Source organism: Neomonachus schauinslandi, chromosome 2 (assembly GCF_002201575.2).
Source record: "Neomonachus schauinslandi chromosome 2, ASM220157v2, whole genome shotgun sequence".
Taxonomy (NCBI): domain Eukaryota; kingdom Metazoa; phylum Chordata; class Mammalia; order Carnivora; family Phocidae; genus Neomonachus; species Neomonachus schauinslandi.
In genome coordinates, this window is record NC_058404.1 from 39668132 (window position 1) to 39689938 (window position 21807).

Consider the following 21807-nt stretch of genomic DNA (forward strand, 5'->3'; position numbering starts at 1 on the left):
CAACTTTTTAGCTTAAACTACCTAGGGGCCCACAAATAACAAAGATAATCTTATCAGTAAGGAAATTCCAGAGATTGAGAGGCTGCTTGCCAATAACAGGACAAAGGCCAGCCAAATTCCTTACTACACAGGACCTTTCAAAAACACAAAGCTTTTATTTATTTTTTTTTTTTTTTTAAGGTTTTTATTTATTTATTGAGAGAGAGTGATAGAGAGCATGAGAGGGGGAGAGTCAAAGGGAGAGGCAGACTCCCCTCTGAGCAGGGAGCCCGATGCGGGACTCGATCCCGGGACTCCAGGATCATGACCTGAGCCGAAGGCAGTCGCTTAACCAACTGAGCCACCCAGGCGCCCCAAACACAAAGCTTTTAAAAGACGATCAGTTTAGCAGTCAGCTCTGATGGTAGGAAGATAAACTGGTACATCTTTTTAAAAATATTATACTCTTTATATCATATGAGATATTAGGTCATGAGTGTTAAAATATCAAAATGATGATCTCTCAAGCAAGATAGAAGTTATTTTGCTCTTAAGTGGTCCTGGATTCTGCTCTATAGTCATCAGGGACCCAGCTTTCTTGTTTCTTATTGTCTGCCATCCTTAATACATGTTTCCTACTTAGTGGTTCAGCTGTGGCTTCTCAAGTTCCAGCTACCACGTTCCATTTCCAGCCGTCAGGAAGGACTGAAGGAAGAGTTATCCACTTCCTCTAAATAAACTTTCAGCAATTCTCATTTATGTTAGCCAGATATTACTCACATAGCCACACAGGGAAACCATGGGAAATGTGGTCTTTATTCCAGGTAGTCACAAAGCCAGCCAAAATATGAGGAGTCTGTTACTAAGCAAAAATAGGAAAAAGAATAAGGGGCCACTAACAGTTCTGCCTTACTATAATTGATCCTGTAATTCTGTTTTTAGGAATTTATCCTAAGGAGATCTGAAATACAGAGATACATAGTAGTAATAGTGATAGCAGACATTTATCTTGAACCTACTGTGTGCTAGATAGTGTTGGTACTTATTAAACACATTATGTCTATTAACTCATTTAAAATTCACCACAATTATAATTAATGCTACTAAAATGTAGACTTAAAATTGTTAAAATGGCAAATTTTATGTTCTATATATTTTACCAAAATTTTAAAAAATGAGTAATTGTGATATTTTGAGGTGTATGCTGTTACTGTCCCCATTTTATAAAAGGGGAAACTGAAGCATAGACAATGTGAGTAACTCAAGTTCACACAAGAAGTAGTGGCAGAGTTAGAACTCAGGTTTAAGCAGTCTGAGTTCAGAGCCCACACCCAGAACCATTATGCTATATTGCCTCAAGATTGTTTATTTCAGCATTATTTTCTAGTACTGAAACATTAGAAATAATCTAACTGCCCAGCAATTGGGGCACAGATAAATAAATTACAGTAGAATAATATATTGGTATATTAGGTAACATTAAAGTATATTTTTGGAAAATATATAACAATATGTGTAAGGCTTATTAGGGAAACAGAGCACATGAGCAATATAATCCCATTTCTTTTAAAAAGAGAAATTAAGATGAGTGAAAATGACAAAATGTTAACCATCTCCAAATGGTTGGATGTTCTGTGCTCTTTTCTGTATTTGTCAATTTTTCTGTAATTACAGGTTTGTAATTATAATCAGGAATATTTTTAAAATTAAAACCTATGACCAAATGATTTTTAATTCTGTGAATCTAGCCCAAGGAATTATTTAGAAAACCAGACGAAGATTGGGCACAACAGTGTTTATCAAACTATTTTATATAACTTTTTAAAAGTTTATTTAAGTTAATCTCTACTAGATGCAGTGTGGGGCTTGAATTCACAACCCCAAGATCAAGAATCATGTGCTCTTCCGACTGAGCCAGCTAGGCACCTCCAAACTATTTTATATTAATAGAAATATGACAACAGTGTGCATCCATTGGGAAGCAAGTGTTTAAATTAGGGTACCTCCATCTCATGGAATATTTTATAGCTGATACTAACTTGTTTTTAAAAAATTATCTTATGGGGCTCCTGGCTGGCACAGTCAGTTGGGCATCTGACTCTTGGTTTTGTCTCAGGTTGTGATCTAGTGTCCTGAGACATGACCTGAGACAAAACCAAGGTGTGTGTCCCCCCCCCCCACTTGGTGGCTCTGTGCTCAGTGTGGAGTCTGCTTAAGACTCCCTCTCCCTCTGTGTCCCCCCACATACACACACGTTCTCAGTCTCTAAAATAAATCAATCAATCTTTTAAAAAAAGAATAAAGTATCTTATGACAAAGGGAAAACAGTTAAAATGTCAAGGGAGGGGCATCTGGGTGGCTCAGTCGGTTAAGCGTCTGCCTTGGGCTCAGGTCATGATCCCAGTGTCCTGGGATCGAGCCCCACATCAGGCTCCCTGCTTGGTGGGGAACCTGCTTCTCTCTCTCTATCAAATAAATAAATAAAATCTTAAAAAGGTTGAAATGTCAAGCGAACAAAGCAATATATTAAGCTGTACATACAATTAGATTTTAAGAATAGATTATATGTCTTTCATATGCATATTCCTTTTGTTCATTTAGAACATACCATCAAGCACCTAATATACACCAAGAGCTGGTAGTAGGCATTCAGGATATAATTATGAAAAAGACAGACATGGTCTCTTGCCTCCACAAAGTCTAAATCTCATTGGAGAAATGGCTAACCAAGCAATTCACATACATTCAAAACATTCAAAATGAAGAGTACGATAATGGGAAAAATATTAGGAGTACCTCAAAAGAGTAGCTAAGTCATTTTGGGGACTTAAGGGAAGGCTTCTCAGAGAAGGTGGCATCTTGACTGAGCATGGAAGGATGAGATGAGGTAAGGAAAGGGCAAAAATTGTTCTAAAGTCCAGGAGGCAAGAGAAAGCAAGACCTACATGGAATGTTGGATGTTCTGAAAGAAGAATGCCTATAGTAAACACAGTAAGGTAGGAAGTGCTTAGAAATTAAACAAGAGACCTAAAGTCATTAGAATATTGAGCAGTTTCATTAGGATTAGGGAGTTGGGATTTTGGAAATCCGTGAATAGATTTTAAGGAGAAAATACATTAAAGTCTATATTTAAGAAAATCCATATGAAGAGAAGAATGGTTTGGAGGAAAACTGGGCTAGAAAAACGGAGAGCAGTTAAGAGACTTTGGTAATTATCCAGCGAAGAATGATGGAAGCCTGAAGTAGGTTATGGCAGTCAGGGTGGAGACAGGTGGACAGATTTGAAAATTATAGGAGCTTGAATCAATAGGCTTGGTGACTAATTGGACCTAGGGGGAAAAGGGGGGTAGCTGGATAGAATAATGGAAGTAAGAAGGGCTTCTGTAAAATGGTAGCCTTTTTTTTTTTTTTAAGGACATTCTATTTATATTTCTTTACTGACATTTATTTACTGTAGTAAAATACACATAACAAAAATTTGCCATTAGTGACATTTAGTATGTTCATAATGTGCAAACATTATCACTATTTTGTTCCAGCACTTTTTCCATCACCAAAAAAGGAAACCCTGTACACCCACTACACAGGCCATTCTCATTTCCTCCTCGCTCCAGCCCATGGCAACCAGTAATCTGCTTTCTGTCTGTATGAATTTCCCCATTCTGGATATTTCATATAAATGGAATCATATGATATGTGGCCTTTTGTGTCTATCTTTGTTCATTTAGCATAATATTTTCAAGGTTATTTTGTAGCATTTATCAATACTTGTTCCTTTTTATGGCTGAATAATCCATGGTATGGGTGTGCAACATTTTGTTTATTCATCAGTTGAGGGACATTTGGCTGTTCCTACTTTTGGCTATTGTGAATAATGCTGCTGTGAATGTTAGTATACGGGTTTTTTGTTTTTGTTTTTTTTTTAACAGCCACTATTAATTCTTTTGGGCATATTGAAATTGAATTTCTCGATCATATGGTAATTCTATGTTTAACTTTTTGAGGAAGCACCAACTTGTTTTCCACAGATCCTGTAGCATTTTACATTCCTACCAGCAGTGCACTAGGATTCTGTTTTTTCCACCTCTTTGCCAACCCTTGTTAGTGTCCTTTTTTTTTTTTTTTTTAAAGATCCATTCATTTATTTTAGAGAACACACAAGCAGGAGGGGAAGAGGGAGAGAGAGAAACTCAAGTAGACTGTGCTGAATGTGGAGCCTGACGTGAGGCTCGATCCCATGACCCTGACATCACAACCTGAGCTGAGGAACCAAGAGTCAGACACACAACCGACTGCACCACCTAGGCACCTCTGCCCATCTTTTTTATAAAAGCCATCCTACTAAAAAAGCTGAGAAGAGATTGGGTCAGGGAGCACAAGTGGAGAGATTAGCCTTCAATGGGAAGAATAGCACTTTTGTTAAAACAAGATTGAAAAAGGAAAAGATGGGCATGAACCTTGCCAATTTTATGGATTAAGACGTGGGAAATTCTTATTTGCAGACAAGGTTTTCTGATGAAGAGTGCAGAGGTTTGAGAAGTAGGAAAGGTTTAGAAAATCTCTAAAAGGAAAAAAGAGACTGCTGACTAGGAAAACATAACTGTACTTTTGGGGCAACTTTAAAGGCCCAATTGAAAATGGAAACTATATATTAATAGTGTTTTATGATTTAAATTTTGTTTTGTTTTTTCACTCTCTCAGTACTTAGCAGTCTGGTGTATGGCCAGAAGAGATAGGTGGGTGGATTGATTTTAGACTGAGATTTTGCCAGGACAAAGGAAAGGAATAGAGGATAAGAAAATTGAGATATTGACAAAGGTCATCAACATAAAAGACTGAAAAATCTAGGCTAGATAGTAGAAGGCAGTTGGTTAAACAGATGATGAACCCTGGAAGCTAAAGCAGGGGAGGGAAATTCCCAAAAATAAGATGATGATGTTAGCAGAAGAAGGAGGAGTAAATGTGAGCAGGAAAAAACAATAATGTTTACTATAAAGTCTAAGGAAAGTAAAGAAGAAAGTGAATATCAGAATGATGGGTTCTCACTAGAAGGCCAGGAGAAAGGAGGGAGATAAAGGGCTTGGAAACCTCAAATTGAGGAGCACATAAACTAAACGTAATTGAATGAGAGACCAGAGTTGAGAAAAGGTTATATTCAGAGTGTAGGACACCTTGGTTTTTATTCAGAGTTTACTGTGTTATGATGAGGACTTAACTATAACGGTAGGAAAAGGAAAAAGACTGGGAGAAAATACTCCTAGTCCTTCTGCCACCTGCCTCTGATTAGATACTGTCTCTCTGAGCCCTCAGAGCCTTTATCACACTACAGTATGCTTGTCTTTCTCACTTGACCTGTGTGTGCTACACCCATGGATGGTACCTTCTTAAATATTTCAAAATTATAAAGGTAATTGTTTGTAGATGGTAGAATAATGGTTTTTTCTTTTTATATTTTTATGAATTGTATATTCTTTACAATGGGATTATTTTTTCAGTTGGAAGAAGTCTTAAAAAAATCTTAAGATTAATATTGTCACAAGAAAAGCATAAACAGGGGCGCCTGGGTGGCTCAGTCGTTAAGTGTCTACCTTCGGCTCGGGTCATGGTCTCAGGGTCCTGGGATCAAGCCCCACATCAAAAAAAAAAGAAAGAAAGGCATAAACATTGAAGCCAGTAGTTTTTTTACTCTTACTGAGATTTTTTTTTTTTCCTAGTTATGCTGAGGGACTTTGAAATCTTCTCATCCCATTAATATAGAGCAGTAATTCTCAAATTTCAGTATGTATCAGAGACCTGGAGGACTTTATTAAATATGTTGCAGAGCCCTAACCCCACAATTTATGAGTCAGTACATCTGGACTGGGACCCAGTAATTTGCATTTCTGGAGAGTTTCCAAGCAATGCTGATGGTTTGAGAACTTCACTTTGAGAACCACTGATAAGGAGAAAAAAGTACAGCTGAACATAACATTTCAGTTCTTTTTTTTTTTTTTTTTTTAAGATTTTATTTATTTGACAGAAAGAGACACAGCGAAAGAGGGAACACAAGCAGGGGGAGTGGGAGAGGGAGAAGCAGGCCTCCCGCCGAGGAGGGAGCCCGATGCGGGGCTCCATCCCTGGACCCTGGGATCATGAACTGAGCCGAAGGCAGATGCTTAACGACTGAGCCACCCAGGTGCCCCATAACATTTCAGTTCTCTCAGAGTGGTCCTGAAGGCTGAAATTACAAGATCTCTCAACAGTGCATCCCCACATTTCTAATTGTACCCCTTTCTTTTGTCCTTCAGACAGAACAAAAGAAACAGTAGAAAATTGGGACCATTTGAGTCTGCCCCTGATACTTGTCACAATCAGAATTTTATCTCCTTTTCCCCCAAACCCTCACACATTATGGATCCTCTCTCTGCAACACAAGGGTGAGAGAGGCTAAGACGTGTGTGTGTGTGTGTGTGTGTGTGTGTGTGTGTGTGTTATAAACATCAGCCAGTTCATTTTGGCTAATATTGATGTTGCCCATATTTATTCTTTAGACAGAGTTACTTAAGTGTTGCTGTTTTTTACTGAAAAGTCAGTTTTAAAACATTTAGCCACTTTTTTTTTTTAAAGATTTTATTTATTTATTTGACAGCGAGAGCAGGAACACAAGCAGGGGGAGTGGGAGAGGGAGAAGCAGTCTTCCTACCGAGCAGGGAGCCGGATGCGGGGCTCGATCCCAGGACCCTGGGATCATGACCTGAGCCGACGGTAGACGCTTAACGACTGAGCCATGCAGGCACCCCAGCCACTTTTTAAACTTAAAGATTTGTCTTAATTCTTATGATTGGGCTTACGGTAAAAATGAGCACCAGAATTTAGACCTGTAATTTTAAATGAAGACATTATCCTGGGATGAAATTTCAGACTGAAAAGTTTCACTCTGTAGGACAATGTACCTTTTACATTTGTGTTTTCATTTTAATTTTTATAATTCTGTGGTGGCTGGGTGTTCATGTTGTTGTCTAAGTATATTTTATATGATGTCATTTTTGCCTCATAGTTATAATCTTAATTTAAATCTTAATTTTAGCTGATGAGTAAGGAATCTCCTGTCTCTGCTGGAAACGATGCCTATGTTGACCTTGATCGCCAGGTATCTAATTTTGCATTGTTTTTATCCATTTAGAGATTGAAAAGAATAAACTTCGGATATTAATGAAAAGAATGTTTCAGTTGAATTTGCTTATAGAATGTATTGGTTTATTTGTTATTTACTTAAATTCAAGACTTAAGCTACTTTACTAGTGGATATTACACATTTGTAATTAAATTTATAATTTGTAGTTAAAATATTGCATGACCCACTTTAAAATAAATTAAGTTTAAGTCATTGTAATTCGTGTTTTCTAGTTGTGATTTTTCTTTTTCCATTGGTGATATCTTTCTGTATGCCACATTTAACACAACAGATGCATTTCTGGAAAGTGGCATGCATTTTAATCTTATGATTTACAAAATACCTTTTATTTCACATGAGTCTTCCATTGCATATGTCTCTTCCACCCTTCATCTTTGTGAAGGATTGAACAGTCAGTAGATCTTTAAATGTACTAAGGAACCTACTGTATTTTTAAAGGAACTCTGCAGTATATTCTTGCGGGTTTTTTTTTTTTTAAAGATTTTATTTATTTGACAGAGAGACAGCGAGAGGGAATACAAGCAGGGGGAGTGGGAGAGGGAGAAGCAGGCTTCCCGCTGAGCAGGGAGCCCGATGCGGTGCTAGATCCCAGGATCCTGGGATCATGACCTGAGCCAAGGGTAGACTCTTAACAACTGAGCCACCCAGGCGCCCCTGTTCTAGCGATTTTAACCAAAAAGTCATTTTGTAATTTTAATTACTGCTTTCCAATAAAATACTGCAACTTAAATTGTCAGTTTCTATATTCCATCTGTCCTAGGACATTGTTCCAAAGTGTGAACAGAAATCTTCGTGTTATCCTCTCTTATTTCTTCCCAGTGGTTTCTAAATGTTTTGTAGGAAAATCTTTGGACATGATAAAATTTTAACCTGAGTTGTAATTTGCTTCCCTTACTTTGTGATATTAGATTTTAAAGTTGTTGCCTTGGATGATTTTTTTTTTTGTATCTATTATTACACAGAGGTTTGGTCACATGAAAGGAAAAGCTATTACAATTTTTTATATCAATTTTTTTCTTTTTTAAAATTAAGTAATCAGTTTTAATTAATTTGTTCATGCGTTGCTAACTTAGTGTTTATGGGACACAACTCAGAAATGTTTGGCTTGTGTTGAGAATCAGAATAATAATATTTTTAAAACTGTTATATAAATTAACATAAAGGTTTAATATGACTGAAGAACTTGTGTTGAAATACTTTTAGCTATATATTTCAACAATTGAAACCCTCATCCTCTAGCACATACATATGTTATCAAGGGAAATTTTCTCAGTTATTACAGAATCAACATTACCAAGAATCATGTAGCCCAGATAGGAAAGTGTAAGAAAACTTGATAAGAGGAAAGAACCAGATTCAGAGTACCGAAAGACAAGACTTAGGACCAGAAGATAGTCAAAGTTAGAAATGGCTGCTTTTGACTCTTCAGAAGAGTTCTTGATTTCTCCCTGCCCCTCAGAAAGAAATGAAAGTGTTTTAATTCTTTATTGTGCCTATGTAATTATTAATTGTTGCTACTTCATATTGAAATGTTTATTGTATCTCTTTATTTCTAACTAGTTGAAGAAAACTACAGAGGAACTAAATGAAGCTTTGTCAGCAAAAGAAGAAATTGCTCAAAGATGCCATGAACTGGATATGCAGGTAAGAGATCTTTTCTGTGTACCACCTATTTGAAATGCACCACTAAAAGCAACACTAAATGTGCTGTGTACTACCATACAGTATAGTTTGGCTATCATGCAATCCTAATTAAAAAAAGGGAAACAGATTTTTGGTTAAAGATAGTAGACACATCAAATATATTAATTTTCTTTCCTTCCTGCATCCCCATTAAATTTATAATAAATGAATGAAAATGGTATAAGGACACAAGAAAAGAAAGGAGGGATATCTGTGCTAGCTTTAGGGAGGGGTGGAGGGAGATTTTTTTTTAAGCCCTCATTTGTAGGGTTTGCCAATATCCATAGTGGATACTCAATTTACATAAAGGCCAGCTTTTTATAGATAAGCCCTAATGTGAAGCTCATGAATGCATAGCTTACAGTTACCCTTGCTTTGACTACTTAATTAAGGAAAATCTGCATTACAAAAGAGAAAAGGAGCAAGATAAATAGGAAAGTAGTCCTAGAAGAAGTGGAGAAATTTGGGGTAGTAGCAGAGATTAATCTTATTAATCTATTTAATACCCTCAGTGAAATTAGTAAAGACGCTAAAATCAGAAATCAAACACTAAGTAAATTAAAAATAGAATTGTTGAAGTAAAAAATTTGGCCTTTGCCAAATTATAGAGCTGAAGCAGTTTCTTCGCTGTCTAGAGAAGGAAAGCTGTAAGGCACTCTAATTGCAGGGAAATCAAGAGGAATTGACTAAGGAGAAAGAGAAGCCTGGTAGGTTGGTACAGAAACCAGAAGAGTAAGGTGTCCTGGCAGCCAAGTGAAGAAACTGCTTCAGGGAGGAGGGTGTGATCGGTTGTGTCATATGTTGATTATTCACAGTGACATGGAAGTGTCAGTAGTGATCCTGATGAGCAGTTCTGTGGAATGGTAGGGCCAGTAGCCCAACTAGAATGAGTTCAAGAGAAAGTGGGCAATGGCAAGTGAGAATTAGAAATGGCAGTTAACTTTTGTTTTTATAGCTTTATTGAGCTGTAATTAACATATAATAAACTTCATATTTAAGGTATACAATTTTGATGCATGTTGACATATGTATGAATGTGTGAAAACATTACCACAATTAATATAATGAACCCATCACCTTCATGTTTCCTCATGACTCTTTGTATTCCCCCTCCAGTCCCCAACTCTGCATTTTCACTATAGATTAGTTCGTATCTTCTAGAGTTGCATATAAAAAGAGTCATACATTGTATATACTCTTTTTTTTTGTTTGACTTCTTCCATTATTTTGTGATTGATTCATTTTGACAGTATCAGTAGTTCTTTTTCTACTGCCAAATAGTATTCTATTATATGAATATACTAGAATTTTTCCATTCACCTGTTGATGAACATTTGTGTTGTTTCTAGTTTTTCTCTATCACAAGCAAAACTGCCCTAACATTCTTTATAAGTCTTTGTGTGGGCCTGTGCTTTTATTTCTCTTGAGTAAGTAAATACTGGCTGGGTCATGTGGTAGTTGCATGTTTAATTTTTTTTGGAAAATGCAAAGCTGTTTTCCAAAGTGCTTGAAGCATTTTACATTCTCACCAGAGATGTATGAGACTTCCATTGGTTCTACATCTTTAGGGGCACCTGGGTGTGTCAGTCGGTTAAGCATCTGACTCTTGATCCCAGCTCAGGGCATGATCTCAGGGTCATGAGTTCAAGCCCTGTTGGGCTCCGCGTGGAGACTACTTTAAAAAAAAAAAAGGAAAAAAAGTTCTGCATCTTTCCCAACACTTGGTATAGCCAATATTTTTTATTTGAGCCATTCTAGTAAGAGTGTATTGGTATAACATTGTGGTTTTAATTTGCATTTCCTTAATGATTAATCATGAGTATCTTTTTGTGTGCTTAGTTGCCATTTATGTATCGTATTTGGTGAACTGTCTTTCCAGATATAAAGAATGATCTCTTGCTTACTCTTACATATTGCTCTGCCTGTGCAGTATTGCAAAGTAATGTAATAGTTTTAAGTGGAAGTTGATTAAAACAGGCTTTCATAATGCTAATTCACAAGTGATTATGCTGATGCCAGTGTAATTGGAAGAAATAATTGCTGTCTTCCTATGTTCTAACAGGTTGCAGCATTGCAAGAGGAGAAAAGTAGTCTCTTGGCAGAGAATCAGGTATTAATGGAAAGACTTAATCAATCTGATTCTATAGAAGATCCTAACAGTCCTGCAGGAAGAAGGCATCTGCAGCTCCAAACTCAGCTGGAACAACTCCAAGAAGAAACATTCAGGTAAAAGACCACTCACTAAGGTCTAATTTTTAAAAATTTGATAACTGTCTTTTAAAATGTTAAAAATGTAGTGTTAGGGGTGCCTGGGTGGCTCAGTTGGTTAAGTGACTGCCTTCGGCTCAGGTCATGATCCCAGAGTACTGGGATCGAGTCCCGCATCGGGCTCCCGGCTCAGCGGGGAGCCTGCTTCTCCCTGTGGCCCACTCCCCTCTCATGCTGTTTCTCTCTCTCTCTCACTCTAATAAATAAATAAATACATAAAATCTTTAAAAAAAAAAATGCAGTGTTAGGACTTTTGGGTAGCTGCAGACCAAATAATAATAAACAACTTCTCCCGTATTTTCCCACATGACATGAAATAACTTCATGTCTAGGAAAAATTCTATCAAATCTACACCCTCGGGAGCATCTGGGTGGCACAGTCAGTTAAGTGTCCAGTTCTTGGTTCCAGCTCAGTTCATGATCTCAAGGTCGTGAGACCGAGCCCCATGTGGGGCTCTGCGCAGGGCATGGAGCCTGCTTGGGATTCCCTCTCTCCCTTTCCGTCCCCCGCCTTAAATAAATAAATAAATTTTTAAGGAAAAAAAAAATACATGCTCATTATTACCTGAAGACAGAATGCCTCAACCGAAATATAACTGTGACGGAAACAAACATGAGCCACACATCCCACACACCTGTCCTACCCTATCCTGCTAGGTACTTTGAGGCAAGTGAAGGCAGACTGACAAAAAAAATTAGAGGAAGACAGAAAAACACTAGTGAAGGGGCCTGAGGGTAAGTTGGAGAGATCACCAGAAAGATTAAATTCACTCAAAATCTGAAACTACTTTTAAAATAAAGATTATGGGGCGCCTGGGTGGCTCAGTCATTAAGCGTCAGCCTTCAGCTCAGGTCATGATCCCAGGGTCCTGGGATCGAGCCCCGTGTCGGGCTCCCTGCTCCGCAGGAAGCCTGCTCTCCCTTCCCACTCCCACTGCTTGTGTTCCCTCTCTCACTGTGTCTCTCTCTGTCAAATAAAATCTTTAAGAAATAAATAAATAAAGATTAGACTACAAACTTCAGGGGAAAAATTTTATAGTTAAGTACATTGTCTTAAAGGACCAGTCACCATAAAAACATAAAGGCTCTGAATTTAAAGAGACACAATATAAAGGCCAGGTGCCTGATTTATAGAGACAGACTTATTTAAAAGGCAAACTGATTTAAAGGGACAGTCTTCTAAACATCTTCTTGGAGAGGAAAAGGCCAGAAGGAAGGAAGGATGGCCCTTTGGCAATTGGACAGTGAAAGGGAAAAGAAGAAAAGGAAAAATTTGGTGTCCTGCCAGACAAAACAGAACCATAAAATTGAAGGACTTAGCAGTAAGAAATAGAATATCTTGCCTTAACACGAAAGAATAAAAATGATTTTTAAGTCTTCTCTAAAACTTTAGAAATCATCCACCTCCTATGGTCTACATCAGCAATTCAAGATGTGGTCTGAGGACCCCTTCAGGTTCACTGAGACCCTTTCAGAGAGTCTTCCAGACCTCTCTTTCCTAACTACGTATCTGTGCAAGGGTAGATTTCCTTCATATATTTCAGCCAAAAAGCCATCACAACAGATGAATATAGAAATAGCTATGACAACCCAGCTGTTTTCTATTAAACTGGATTATTTGAATCATAAAAGTGTTTCTCACTTTTTGCCTAGAATATAGTTATTTTTTTTATAAACTGTGTGTTGTCTATAATAATATAATGGGTTTCTTACTGTTATTTTCAATGTATTTAGATGTTTTAATTTCTCAATATGATAGATAAACATCAATAGATAAAACTTAGATAAACAAAAGTTCTTTGTAATTTCAGTAATTTTAAGAGTGTGAAGGAGACCAAAAAGTTTTGAGTACTGTCATCTGCATCTTGACTTTTTTTTTTTTTTTTTTTAAAGATTCATTTTTCATTTATTTTTGAGAGAGAGAGAGCACACATGAGCTGGGGTAAGGGGCAGAGGGAGAAGCAGATTCCCCACTGAGTAGGAAGCCCGATGCAGGACTCTATCCCAGGACCCCTGGGATCATGACCTGAGCTGAAGGCAGACACTTAACCAACTTGAGCCACCCGGGTGCCCTGCATCTTGACTTTCTAAGACAGAATCAGTAGGTAGTAGAATTTAAGTATGACTTTATCCTTTTGTTTCTAAATTGTGGCTAGTTTTTTAAAGTATGGTTTGGGGAAGTGATATTTAGAATTGTCCTGCATTTTCATAATGAAGGAAATAGTGTCTCATGCTTTTATCGTTGCAATACATACGCAGTTTATATTTTGAAGCACTTAAACAATTCAAATACTTTATTAGTACTATATATTTATATATTTCAGTTTTAATTTTTTTTGAGAGAGAGCACAAGAGAGGGAGAGCTCACGTATAAGAGGGGCAGAGAGAGGGCGCCTGGGTGGCTCAGTTGATTGAGCGACTGCCTTCGGCTCAGGTCGTGATCCTGGAGTCCCGGGATCGAGTCCCACATCGGGCTCCCTGATCAGCAGGGAGTCTGCTTCTCTCTCTGACCCTCCCCCCTCTCATGCTCTCTATCTCATTCTCTGTCTCAAATAAATAAATAAAATCTTAAAAAAAAAAAAAAAAGAGGGGCAGAGAGAGAGAGGGAGAGTGTGTGGAGCCCAACGCGGGGCTGGATCTCATGACCTGAGCGGAAATCAAGAGTCGGTTGCTTAGCTGACTGAGCCACCCAGGCACCCCTCAGTATCTATTATTCTTTATAGTCAGATATAATGCTTCTGGCTCATCTTTATTATGACTTTCTACCTTTAATTTCTTTCTTTCTTTTCTTTTCTTTTTTTTTTTGGAGCATTGGTAGCTTTTAAGATTTAAGTCTCATAGTTTATTTTTAATCACAAAAGGGACAATGTACATTTTGATGGCGAGATCTGGCAGTTATTTTAACCAAATCATCAAACTTAGCAGCACCACCCACATTGTACCCAGTGTCACCTATGTAGTATTTTTGTCAAATATTTAATCTGAATGTAATTATGAAGGAATAATCAGAACAAGGAATATCCTTAAAGATGGCTAAGACTACTCGAAAAAGTCAAAGTTATTAAAAAAAAAAAAAAGAAGGGAAAGACAAAGAGATAATACTAATAAAGATAATGTGAGAATTTTCATTGGATCCTGGATCAGGGTGGAGAGAGGGAACTAGAAGATATTTTTACTAAGTTGGAGAAATTTAAATATGGTCTACATATAAGATAATACTATTAAATTAACATTAGTTGTCTTAGATATGATGATGGTATTATGATGGTATATGAAAGATTGTCCTTGCTGAGGTATTTACTAGGAGTGAAGGGTCATGACCTCTGCAGCTTCCTTTCAAATAGTTTTCCAAAAAATGCATGTTTGTATTTTTTTTTTAAGTGAATGAGAGAAAGTATATGAAACAAAATGTTAATAGTGGGTGAATTTAGCAAAGGGTATGCAGGTATTCACTGATCTATCTTTCAAATTGTCTATAGATTTCAGATATTTAAAAATAAAGATTTGGTGGGGGGGCAGTTAAATCCAGTTTTCTAGCCACTGATAAAAGCTGGAGCATAAGCATTTGCTTCCACTTTTCCCTCCCTACATCAAAGTCAACAAAAATAATTTAAAAAAAAAGAAAAATACTAACATCTCTTTTATGCGTATTTTAAAAATAATCCTAAATAAAACAATAGCAAATTCAATACAGTACTATATTAAAATAAACTTTATCCCAGGATTGTTAACCTGTCGAATATTATTAAGTCTATTACAATAACTATTAAATATTTTAGTTCCTCCAATCCATAAGTTAAAGTACAAGGAATAGTATAAAATAAGCTTGGTAAAGGGGTGCCTGGGTGGCTCAGATGGTTAAGCGTCTGCCTTTGGCTCAGGTCATGATCCCGGGGTCCTGGGATTGAGCCCCACATCGGGCTCCCTGCTAGGCGGGGAGCCTGCTTCTCCCACCCCCTCTCCCCCTGCTCATGTTCTCTCTCTCTCTCTATCTCTGTGTCTCAAATGAATAAATAAAATCTTTAAAAAAAAATAAGCTTGGTATGTGAAATTATTATATGTATGTATGTGTAAAGAACAAGGGGAGGATGAGTGTTAATCTAATATTTGAATTTTTTCTAGACATTCTAAAAATCCTGGCTTTGCCACTTAGTATCTCTGTAACCATGGGCATGCCTCCATTTCATCCACTATAAAATGGTCTAATAATTACCTACTTTCTAGAAATTTTGAGTATTAAATGAGTTAACAAATGTAAAGTACTGAGAATATTGCCTGGCATATACAATTTAGTTATTTTCTAGAAAATGAAAGAGAAATGACCTAAAAATTTTGGAATGACAAAAAACAAATGATCATTATTTATAAATAATAGGCTTGTCCACCTAGAAAATGTTAAGTGAATCAACTGAAAAGTTCTCAGAACCAGTAAACACTTAATGGAGAGAGGGTAACTGTAAGAGATTTGCATAGGTCATAAGATTTTCTATCAATAACTAGTTAATATCATCAGGAAAAACTTGGCATTTATAAATATATAAGTATCCAAAGAATAAAAAAATTTAAAAGAAATATGAGGGACTTATGAAAACTCTGTTATACATAAAAATTATTTCAATATGTGGAGAGAGATAACATGTTTACATGTTTTGTTTCCATGTTTTTAATGGAAGATTGTAAGAATGCCATTTTCTCAGATTATTATATAATTTGAACTTGATTCCAATTTAAATTTTATTTTCAGCTAGAAGTATTGATGAGCAAGAGATTCCCAGATCATTTACACACAAAGTATAATAAGGGAGTACTTGCTGTGTCCAATGTTAAAATGTTCTATTTCTGTACTAATTTTAAAACCTTGGTACTGGTGCAGCAAAATGCAGACAAACTGGTAACACAAGCAAAGATCCAGAAAGCAACCCAAGTGTATTTAAAAAAAATGTGTAATATAATAGAGGTGGCAATTTTTAATCAATGGGTAAAGGTTAAATTATTTGTTAAATGGTTTGGGAGTGGGTAGTGGGTAGATATTTTGGCAGGAAAAGTTAGATTCCTACATTATATCATATACTAAAATGAATTCCAGGGGAAATTGAGAATTTCAGTGTTAAAAATGAAACCATATAAATACTAACAGAAAATATAAGATAAAAGAAAAAAATTTCTAATCATATACTAAAAGTGGAAACTATAAAGTATAAAATTCAACAGAATTACATAAGAAATAAGAATTTCTGTTAATATTCAATATTTAAATAAAATTAAAAGTAAAGAATATTTGTGACATGAGAGACAGTCTTGTAAATCAAAAGGAAGGACTTAATGTTATACAAAACAAAATAAGAAGTAGGAATGGTATTATCCATATTTGGAGGGGAAAGATCTACGAATAGCAACCATACTGGAGGATACACTCAATGTTAACAGTATGATCTATTTAGATCAATACATGATTTTTATCTTCTTTGCTTTTCGTATTTTGTAAATTTTCAACAAGGAACATATGTTAATTTCATAGAAATAAAACTTTAAATGAATTATATGTGCTGTATTTTGAAAAGTATTTCTTGACATCTAATTTTCTGAATAGAGGAGTGGTAATTAGTTGTTAAGTTTCCGCAAGCCTTGGACCAGTGGAATCCGTTTTCCGGACGGTTAAAACTTGGAGGTAGAGCTTATGGTCACAGAAGATTCAAGAGTTTATTCTCATGTTTTTTTACTTCCTTTTATTTTTCAAAGGAGAATTGTTAATAAATAGTACTTTCTTGGTCTATTTTGTTTTGGTTACAGACTAGAAGCAGCCAAAGATGATTATCGTATACGCTGTGAAGAGTTAGAAAAGGAAATCTCTGAACTTCGGCAACAGAATGATGAACTAACCACTTTGGCAGATGAAGCTCAGTCTCTAAAAGATGAAATAGATGTTCTTAGGTAAACAATCTTCCCATCTTGTTAGAATCTCAGGCCTGTCATCACCCAGAACAGCTCTACCAATGATGTTAACAAACTCTAGGATCTCTGAACATAGCACGGTGTTTAAGAGGACTTAGACCTTCCGGACTACCTGAGTTCAGATTTCAGTGCTACCATTTATTTAATCTCTGTGTAACCATTTTCTCTTCTGTAAAATGGAGATGATGCACATATCTACCTCAGATTTAGATGCAGAACTGAGTTTATATTTCTAAACAGTTGGGACAGTATCTGGCAGGTAAGTGCTATGTAAATGTTAAATAGAAACATAACCTTCAACCACCGCTTCATACTTGTATAGCTCTGGAGCTTTTCTTATTACGCCTCCTTTTCTTTAATTTCAAGTCCTCTGGTCGCTCAGTCTTCCTCTTCCTCGGATGCTGTCACACCCACGAGGCACCATTTCCTTGCTGGACCATTTTATCTGCACTTCGTTCTCTCACCAAGTGCCTTCACTCCCTGCCGCCTCGTTTCCTGACCATTCCACTTGTATAGCCTATCCTCTGTTGGATCATTCCAGCCATTTTTACTTTTGCTCCTTGAATACCAAGAAGGAGCAGAGAAAATCACATAGTGATATAGTTTTGTCCTGCTACAAATTCATGATCTTTACTCTTCGTTGGGTTGGTTCTTACCTGTGGTCACTATTCTGCTGCTCATCATAGATCGTTCTGTCTCCCATTCCTCTCATAGCTAGTACATATTTCCATGACTTCTCACCTGGATGCCCACCCCCCACACCTCTCCATGCCTTAGTCTCAGGAGATGGCATTGTCTCCTACTGCATCAAAGAAAGGGGCCATGAACTATGGGACTCTCCATGTCCTATACTTCCTGCAGCTCCTAACTGCCCTGCATTGCCACCTGTCTTTGCATTTTTGCTTTTAGAATGTAGACTTGTTATTCTTACTCATGTCCAGTACTGATTCCTTTTTCAGTGCTCTGAGTCTCAACACTTCTTGCTTACACAAGGGCTGTGTTACATCAGTTATCATTTCTCTTCACATTTGGATCTCCCACCTTAGCATATGTTTGTATGTTTAGGTCTCTTTCCTCTTAGAAAAAAAGACTTATTACTCTCTCCTTCCCTCCAGAACAAATTTTAGATTACAACAAGGTGAAATTTACATGGTCTCCTTAACTCCCTAAAATTTGCCACCTCCTGCCCCCACTACTCCTTGAAAATAGCTGTTCCTGTGGTCATTAATAACATTCTAATTGCCAGATTATTTGGACACTGCTCAATGTATTTTGCTTTTGAGCTACATGTGACTCTGCTGGTTACCCCTCCCTCCCACACACCACCACCACCACCACCACCACCACTTGCTTTCCTTAAATTATATAACATTCTTCATTACACATTTTGCTGTAATTTTGGTCATTTTTTAGCCTGAATAAAACATTAATCTGGACTCACCTTTGGTCTTATAATTTCAGAATGTGTTCTTTTCTGGCAGTCGCTCTTGGGTTAGCACTTTTAAAACCGCTTTACAACTCTGGATGTGTTTCTGATTTCTGATTTCCCATCTCATTCTAGACATTCTTCTGATAAAGTGTCTAAACTAGAAGGCCAAGTGGAATCATATAAAAAGAAGCTAGAAGATCTTGGTGATTTGAGGCGTCAGGTTAAACTCTTAGAAGAAAAGAATACTATGTATATGCAGAACACTGTCAGTCTAGAGGAAGAGTTAAGAAAAGCCAATGCAGCTCGAAGTCAACTTGAGACATATAAGAGACAGGTAAAAAGAATAGTAACAAAGTTTCTTGGTGATGTTTTCAAGCAAGTTCTCCATTATAACATTGTGGCTTACCAAAAATCCACTTACTTTGTTTTCACGGTATTGTTTTTTTACCTATGAAACTTAGGGTTTTTTATTGTTGTTGTTTTTTTAACTCAGTTTTTAATTTTAATTCCAGTATAGTTAACATTGAAACTTAATTCTTATCCAGAGGTTATTGACTAGTGTCTGTAGCAGATCCTTCTATTTTTTATTTTTAAGTTATTATGTAATACAAAATACACAGAACTAAAAGAATAATACAAGTATCTATGCTTAAAGAATAAAACAGACTCTTCCCCTCCCCATTATAGTTATCACTGTGCTGTTTTGTGGTTTTCATTACCATGCATCTCTTTATTCATTTGGTGCATATATATTAGTTCATATATATATAATGTATAACATTTTTGACATGGTTCAGAACCATATAAATGATATAGTAAAAGGACTCTTCTGTGATTTACTTTGCTCAGTATATTTGGGAAATTTGTTTATGTTGATAGGTATAGCTTTATTCATTTGTACTGCTATATGGTATCCTGTTGGGTCACTATACCACAATTTATCCATTTTCCCATCAAAGGACATACAGGATGTTTTAACTTTTTTTTTTTTAATTATAAATGCCACTATGCATATTATTGAACATGTCCTCTTCATGTGTGTGTAAGTTTTTTAGCTATAAGGAATTTCTTCCTTAGGGTGTCTTCATTTAATTAAATATTACTAAATTGTTCTTCAAAGTGATTGTATTACTATAATAGCAGTTTTAATGAATTCCTGTTGTTCCACATCACCAACACATAGTATTGTCATACTTGAAATTTTGCCAGTTGGATGAATATGAAATAGTGTCTTCTCATGATTATACTTTGCATTACCCTAATTACAAATATATTTACTGATTACAGTTCTGTTGTGAATGGCCCATTTTAAATCTTTTATTCATTTTTAAAATTGTATTATTTCTTTTTCCTACTGATTTCTGGAAGTTCTTTATGTTCTTGCTATTAATCTTTTGTCAATTACACTTGCAGCATTTATTTTCTGCCAATCTGTAACCTCTTTACTTTTTTTGAGGTTAATTTTAAGATAACTTTAAATATCTTTTTATGATTTGTGCCTTTTAGGTCTTAGATCATTTCCTACACAAGGGTGTAAGCCAATCTCTATTTTCTTAACAAAGATTTAAAGTTTGTTTTGCACAATTAGGTCTCTTATCCACATGGAATAAGTTTTTGTGTAGGATGCTAGGTTAAGGATCCATTTGATACTTTATTGTCTATGTAGGCAACCATTCAACCTAGTGGCGTTTATTTAATAGTCTCTTCCACAAGGACCTGCAATTTCTGTCTTACCACATACCTAAAGTTTCCATCTTAAATGTAAGTCTGTTTCTTGGCATACTCTTCTGTTTCATTGGTTTATTTGTCTACTCTTACACCAGTACCCCACTTATTATTACCTATAGATTTTTAGTCATTTCATATTTGATAACACAGATAACACACACCTTGTTCTTTTTCAAAACTGTCTGTTAGACCTTTTCCTTTGCTTTATACCCAAAACCTTTGGGTTTGGAATTACATTGACGCTGTTGATTAATTTGAAGAGAACTGACATCTTTATGACAATGAATGTTCCTATTGATGAATACATCTTTCCATTTATTTAGGTCTTCAGTGTCTTTCAGTGAAGTTTTATATTTTCTTCTAAATGTCATGTACATGTTTTGTTATATTTACTCTTAGGTACCTTATTCGGATTTTGTAACTGCAATTAGCAAAAGAAAGGATACCATTTTCAGTTTGTTGCTCATTTAAATGATTGAAATTGATTTTTATGTTCATTTTACAACCATGCCAGATTCTCGTATTACTTCTAATAATGTCTGTAGGGTCTCTCATCAGAAGTCATATACAAATCAGTTTTTTTTCTTTCTTTCTACTCCATACCCTTTTTTTCCTTCTTAATCAGCATGTTTGACCTGTAATACAACTCTGAATAGAAATAATTATAGTAGGCAACCATTTCTTGTCGATTTTATACAGAGTGCTTTAAATGTTTTACCCGTATATTATTAGCACATTTTACTCAGGTTGTCTGTCTTTAGATGCTGAATTTAATCAACTCCTTTTCCTACACCATGGAGAGATTCCTGTACCGCTCCTCCTTTCTATTAATGTGATGAATTATATTAACGGATTGTTGATGCTTAAACCATCCTTGCATTCCTGAGTTAAACCTCATAGAGTCACTGAGGATTTGTTGTTTTCACATTGTTAGATTTGCTTTGTTCATTTTACTTGGAATCTTTTTCCTCTCTGATTCAGTTGAAGTTCTCTATCTCATACTTTCCTGATCTGATTTTGGCATCAAAAGTATATACTAGCTTAAAATCAGTTGAAGAAGTTTTAATAGAACAGCTCTGTACACCATGAATGACTGGCAAGTTTTTTTGCTGGATACATTTCTTCCCAACATTTTATTATGATATTTTCAGTACACAATAAAGTTGAAAGAATTAGTGAACTTGAATGTGGACTGAAAATTACCCAAAATAAAAGTACCTCAGAGAAACTATATGTGAAATTTAAAAATATTAAAATAAGATGACTTAATTAGAGTTACAGAAGAGAAAACAGCAAGAATTACAGAAAGACATTATTTGAAGAAAAGAATGACTGAATAGGGGCACCTGGATGACTCAGTAGGTTAGGTGTCTACCTTCAGCTCTGGTCATGACCCCAGGGTCCTGGGATCAAGTCCCACATCTGGCTCCCTGCTCAGCGGGGATCCCGCTTCTCCCTCTGCCTCCTTGTGCTCTCTCTCTGTGTCAAATAAATAAAATCTAAAAAAGAAAGAATGCCTGAACAATTTTAGAACTAATGAAGGACATCAGAGATAGTATTAACAATGAATTACAAAAAAAAAAAAAAAGAATTT

General features: G+C 36.1%; 1 protein-coding gene across 1 annotated transcript in view; it reads left to right on the plus strand.

The window, feature by feature from the left end:
* Nucleotides 1–21807, plus strand: part of HOOK3 (hook microtubule tethering protein 3) — a 105134-nt gene that overhangs the window by 38572 nt on the left and 44755 nt on the right. The window contains exons 7-11 of the mRNA XM_021681597.1: nt 7046–7108; nt 8714–8797; nt 10899–11062; nt 16895–17035; nt 18618–18819. Of these exons, the coding sequence (XP_021537272.1) occupies nt 7046–7108; nt 8714–8797; nt 10899–11062; nt 16895–17035; nt 18618–18819 (654 nt within the window). The remainder of the gene's footprint in view (nt 1–7045; nt 7109–8713; nt 8798–10898; nt 11063–16894; nt 17036–18617; nt 18820–21807) is intronic.